A 6,000-nucleotide genomic window follows, 5' to 3' on the forward strand; every position below is an offset into this window, starting at 1 on the left:
ATGAGCTGACTTTAAATTTTCCACTGGTTTTAAGCTGGCTATGCTAACACCCTTTGCTACTCCCCTTAAATAGTGTCACAATACCAACTCATACTACCACAACTCATGGAGTCATTCCAGGCAGCCATCAATACTAAGCACCAGAATGGCATTTGGAATGCATATGTTTTGCCACATGGGCAGGCATCATCATTACTAAGTAACATAAATTATACTTCTAGTACTAGATTATCTAATAATGGACACAGAAACAAGATAATTAATGTTGTGTATTTGATGATTCAATTATCAGAATATAGAATACTTTTACACTCCACTAGCCAAAGATTTATAATGAACCATTATGTACAACCTTACTGAAGAAAATAAATCAACAGAAACTGCAAAGTTTGCAATAAAATCACTCAAAATAATGCCAATTTTACAGTAATAGAGTTGGCTCATAAAATCAGTCAACATCATCCAGGTACGAAAACAGTCAGTAGTTCTATGTTTTAAATGACAAGAAATACCATGGATCAATATAGCTTGTGCATATGCATCTGAAAAAGTGAGCTTCTGAAACCAAAAAACAAAGAGACAGGCTGCAGAAGTAAACAAGATGCCAATTGGGAATGTGAGCCACGCTACTTTCAATAATCTTGCAGCATCTTCTTCCATCGATGAATTATTGCTGTAATTTGACAGAGCTTTTATTTTAGGTGAACAAAATTTTAATTAGAAAGAGAGAGACTAAAAGGTAGGAACATTACATAACAATTCAAGATTTAGATATTTTTCTTTCCAAAAATTTCATTAGCTAGAGATTTTGGTATTCAATGAAGTATCATGAAAAACCTGACAGAAATAATGTAAATACACAATTTACTCTTAGATCTATACAAGTGACTCTAACAGGCCCAACTAAGCAGGGCGCCTAGTTGGTTCACTATGGACCAACTTTAGCAGATGAAGATCAATAAGTGCAGAGTTTCACTTGTTAGTCAACTGAAGCAAAACACTACATACCAGTATCAAAAAACCTTAATCTTACATGACATGAATACTATCTAGCATGACCATCCTTTTATATAAAGAAACAAAATAAACTTAAAGCTAATGCAAATATGGTTAGCTGAGATAATATGGCATGGGGAAATTTAACAAGTTAAATATAGTTACATTTAATTGCAATAATAAGTGGTCTCTTTGTAACATCCAACAAAATTGGAATTCTTCAATCATCAGTAAATTCCAAATTGTAGACAATATGACATGAAAGAGATTGAGAAGGAAAGGATTCTAAGTTAAGGATAATTGTAGACGAAGACAGTAGCAATTAAGGATAAGTAGTTCAAAGCACTATCTCTACAATAAAGGAAACATGTTCACAGAATGGCCTGATGGAAGGAAAGGCAATCCATGAAATGATATTATATTTGTTAATTAATTATATGATGGCATCTTAACAACAGACATCGATGATTTCAGTTTGACAAGGTCCAAGCAGAGTGCCTGAAGTTTTAGAATAATGACAGTAGCAACATCCCATTCTCCTCCTCTATCTTCAAATTTTGTGGCTTCATAACATCCGCCTTTTCTTGAACTAAATGCATATCTTTAAGATTATCGAAAAGTTAATAAATTGTGTCTTTATTGATACAGAATCAATAATTTATTAATATAAAATTAAATAATACTAGATATTAATATATTATCTACTAATTTATTAATATAAGTTATTAATAATAGTAGATATCAACATATCGTATACAAAATAGAAAAGCAATCATAATATTGGGTTTCATCAAGAAGAGGTTTTTAGACCGTATTGATCAGTATTGTATTCTCTCTCAATCAATAGTAGCAGCTTTCGATTAACACTGAATGAAGAAAGCATGGATGTGTATTTGGTCTACTTACCGGTAGACCAAATGCACAATAGGATTACTTTTTAATCTCACGACAAATCTTTGGCAATGAGGAGCTAAGATATTTTAGTACATAAGAACAACAAGCACTATCTTCCTCTCCTATATGTTTTTGCAAGTATTCAAGATAAAATGTAGAAAGAGTTGGGTGGAATGGTTGAGTTTGTCAAAATCAACTTAGTTTGATAGAACCTCACCCTATTTTCACCCTATTTGATCGATTTCATTCATTATTTGACAAGTTTAAATCAATTTAATCTATTTGCAAATGCAGTTAGCTCATTTCTAATTAATTTCTTAGAAATTCTACTTTCTTCACCGATGATAGATGATTGAATTCTTGGGAAAGATTGAATTAATATATGCCGATACCAATCCAACTTAAGCAATCCATATATGTATTAGGCCATTTTTGACAACCATGCTCAAAACTATAAATGGGAGCAGATCCACCTCTCCAAGAGGGTGGAGTGAGGTCAAGACCAAGTGACAAACAAATATACACCATCACCTTCGGCAGTTCAATGATGCTCTCTCAATTAACAAATTGACATTTTTGAACAATTTTATGAGGCTAAAATGGCGACTTTGACTGCCATTGCATTTTACAAAGGCAAATATCAACTATTAGTGATTAACCTTTCTCTGCAACCTTACATGTTTTATCAATACATTTATAAATATTTCTTAGTTAAATAAAAAACCAATTAGATTGTTTCTGCTTTGCTTGGTGATTGCACTTAAATAATTTTACAGAATGAGACATGTTAAAAAAATGACTCCAAATTTATTTTAAAAAAAAAACTTTGTTCTTTCATGAATATGATGGATTTGGTCAAGATAGATTTTGGAGAAGAAACAAGAACCTTCCAACATCAGTGCGCATGCATGCCCGTCGAAAACCTTCCCGACTTAGAAACAATATGGAGGTAACAAAAAGATGGAATTGCACTGCATAAAGCTGTAAAAAACATCATTAAGAAAAATTGAGCAAAAGAAAAGGACTAGATGAATAGGCAATAAAAACAAAAATTGAAACAATGGAGTAAGGTTGTTAACCATCGTACACATTCTTCTTGAACTAGACTATTATCCAATCAAGACAAAATAAAGGAAGATCACAACATTAAAAGTTTTCAACATTTTATTATATTAAGTGTTATTTTGTCATATACACGGGACATACATGTTTCTAATTGTAAAATTACATTAAAACACATAAATAAATGCTTGAAACTGGATATCTGATCTTTGAGAAAGCATAAAAATTAGAACAAGAAGAGAAGATCAAAAGGTATCTGCAAAAAGTAACTACTGGACCTTGTATAATTTACAAGAGAGCAAAAAGGCATTATCAGACATCACTTGCAGTATCACTCAGTGAGCTCTGACAATAGCTACCAAACAGAGTGCCAACATCGTAATGTATCTGATGTGAATGCCAAGGTTGACGCCTTTGTTGGACGCCGCTATAGTCGGAAGCAAATAAAACAAATTAGCTACTACCTAGCTACTGCTATAGTAGAAATAAATTAGCTATTGCCTAATTAGTAGAAAAAATAATTTCCTAATTTAACTACTGCTATAGTAGAAACAAATAATGGCCAAATTAATTTTTTTATTTTTGATTCCTTATTTCCTTTATGGGTTGGTCTTTCCTAAATCGTGTCATGTTTGACTTCTTATTATTAATAAAGAGAGGAACTGAAGGAAGAAAAATTGAATAATTGGATTCTGTCTAGGACGAGTCTTTTTCCCCCTTTCTTTCCCCCTTGTGTGTTACATGACCAAGTACGGATCCGGATCTTGACCAGTGACTCAATCCTACACTCGGAACCATAACAACTTGATATCAGAGCCGATCATGGGTGACACGAATCCTATCACATCCAAACTCGATGCTTTCGTGGAAAGATTGACCTCGCAATAGCAAGTTTTAATGGAGCAAATCACCTCCCGCCAGCGAGGACTAGAAGAGCTTATGGCCGAGTTATCGAGTATTATTCAAGAGACAATACGACAGTCGATGCCCGCAAACAACCCTACTAGCGTGGAGTGTGGCCCTTCCAAAGCCTTGGAGATTAAACTTGAACCACCAACCAATGGCACCATGGTTCCATGGTACTCGAAGATGGATTTTCTCACCTATTCTGGAGAAGGGGATCCACTGGGCTGGGTTAAAATGTGCGACAAATTCTTTATCAACCAAAGGACCACAGAAGCCGACAAGGTTGGCCTTGCTACCTTCCACTTGGTAGGGGAAGCCCAACTTTGGTTTGATCAAATGGAACAGGAAGAACCAGATATGACTTGGAAGCAATTCAAAGGCCATTGTCATATCTGCATTGGGCCGCTTATGAGCAACAACCCTCTGGGAAAGTTGGCAAATCTAAAGCAAACAAGCTCGGCGGACCTCGGACCTCCGACCATGACAACAAGTTGACTTGTTCACTGCGGGGTTAGTCGAAGATCTTCATATCAACATCGAACTGTAGAAGCCTCAAAACCTAGGCATTGCGATGAATATGGCCAGAACATTAGAACGAAAGCAATGCTTCCATCAAGGTAGGGGGTCATTGCGCACGAATTGGAGCGGGACCACAACCAAGCTCAACACAGCAGTGGAGGTCCTCCTTTGGCAAAGACAGACATCAGCAAGGAGACTCTACCTGCTTCATTCTTTAGGCATCTGACTCGCACCGAGATGGCAAAACGAAGAGTCAATGGCCTCTGTTTTAACTATGATGAGTCCTACTCCACGGGGCACAAGTGTAAGTACGTATTCTGGATTGACGTGCCTGATGATGATAGGGAAGGTGAGGAAGAGGGGAAAGTGGACCCAGAAATTTCCCTTCATGCTATTAGTGGCATTACACCTCGCTTTCAAGCTTGAGGACAAGCACAGCATCGAGGGGGGAGTGTTGATGTGGACGCCAAGGTGGACGCCTTTGTTGGACATCGCTATAGTCGGAAGCAGATAAAACAAATTAGCTACTCCTATAGTAGAAATAAATTATCTATTGTCTAATTAGTATAAACAAATAATGGCCTAATTTTAGAAATAAATAATGGCCTAATTAGCTTTTCTATTTTTGATTCCTTGTTTCCTTAATTGGACTATCTAGGAAGAGTCTTTTTTCCCTCTCCCTTTCCCCTTGCGTGTTGCATGACCAAGTACAGATCCAGATCTCGACCTATGACTCGATTCTGCACTGGGGACCATAACAGTATCACATAAAATTCAGAAATCCAACAAGAAACATCTACCATTTCATATTAATTTTACTTTTGGTGATGCTTGAAATGCCTATGCAACTTAAAATGAAAAATCATCACCTTGCTTCAACAAGAGGAATCATTTCACTTCAGAAGGTACCAGACAAAGATAAACAGACTGTGCTAATGAAAATGCTCTATTATGCTTGCACATTGTTATTCCTTCTTGATGCAGTGGTCGTCTAAACTATAGTACTAGTGTCAATTTTCATCCATAGATTAAACTAAGCTTATCAATCTGTTAAATTAAGCATAAGTGCCCATGATTCAAAAGAACCAACTACATGAATGCCAAATTCCTCACAACATTGACTTTCTTATGCGGACGTTTTAGTTAGTATTTCCTAGCTCATCTGAAAAGACAAAATTGGCTAGCATGAGAGGAGAATATACAGTGTGGTCGTCAGATTGAGTTGCTTATGCCCATGTCAATCTAAATAATAGTAATAAAAATAAATTAAATAAAAGGAACTTGCATTAGGATGAGGTACAGCATAGTCCATGACGATGAATTGTCTCACGATCAATGAATTGAATATAAGCAGGATTCCCTCGATAAGAACTGCGTTGCTGAAACAAAGGGAGAACAGAATTTTAAAAAAAAAATACGTCGTCATGGAATAAGAAGGAGAGGATTGGTGACGAACCCATTAGATACTTGAAGGTCTTGAGCTAAGACGTTATGAATTGGGGAGCAGCGGTTGGGCGGTGGCGCTTCAGTGCGGCCGCGGAGATCGAAGATGTCCTTCCCCCATGGGCGAGAGGAGGAAGGCGTAAAGGGGAGGAGCCAGCGACAGGCGATTTGGTAGTGAAG

General features: G+C 36.4%; 1 protein-coding gene across 4 annotated transcripts in view; it reads right to left on the reverse strand.

The window, feature by feature from the left end:
* Positions 1 to 5,681, reverse strand: part of LOC121967877 (protein RFT1 homolog) — a 29,164-nt gene extending 23,483 nt beyond the window's left edge. Inside the window, exons 1-3 of one of the 4 annotated variants that reach the window (XM_042518377.1) lie at positions 5,678 to 5,681; positions 2,777 to 2,871; positions 513 to 673 (exon numbers count right to left, since the gene is read on the reverse strand). In XM_042518377.1, the coding sequence (XP_042374311.1) occupies positions 513 to 673; positions 2,777 to 2,796 (181 nt within the window). In that variant the 5' untranslated portion in view covers positions 2,797 to 2,871; positions 5,678 to 5,681. Of the gene's footprint in view, positions 1 to 512; positions 674 to 2,776; positions 2,872 to 3,230; positions 3,357 to 5,677 lie in introns of those variants that run through there. The other 3 variants (XM_042518374.1, XM_042518375.1, XM_042518376.1) reach the window with 3 other exon arrangements.
* Between the last annotated feature and the right edge of the window lie 319 nt (positions 5,682 to 6,000).

Source organism: Zingiber officinale, chromosome 3B (assembly GCF_018446385.1).
Source record: "Zingiber officinale cultivar Zhangliang chromosome 3B, Zo_v1.1, whole genome shotgun sequence".
In the NCBI taxonomy this organism is placed as follows: Eukaryota; Viridiplantae; Streptophyta; class Magnoliopsida; order Zingiberales; family Zingiberaceae; genus Zingiber; species Zingiber officinale.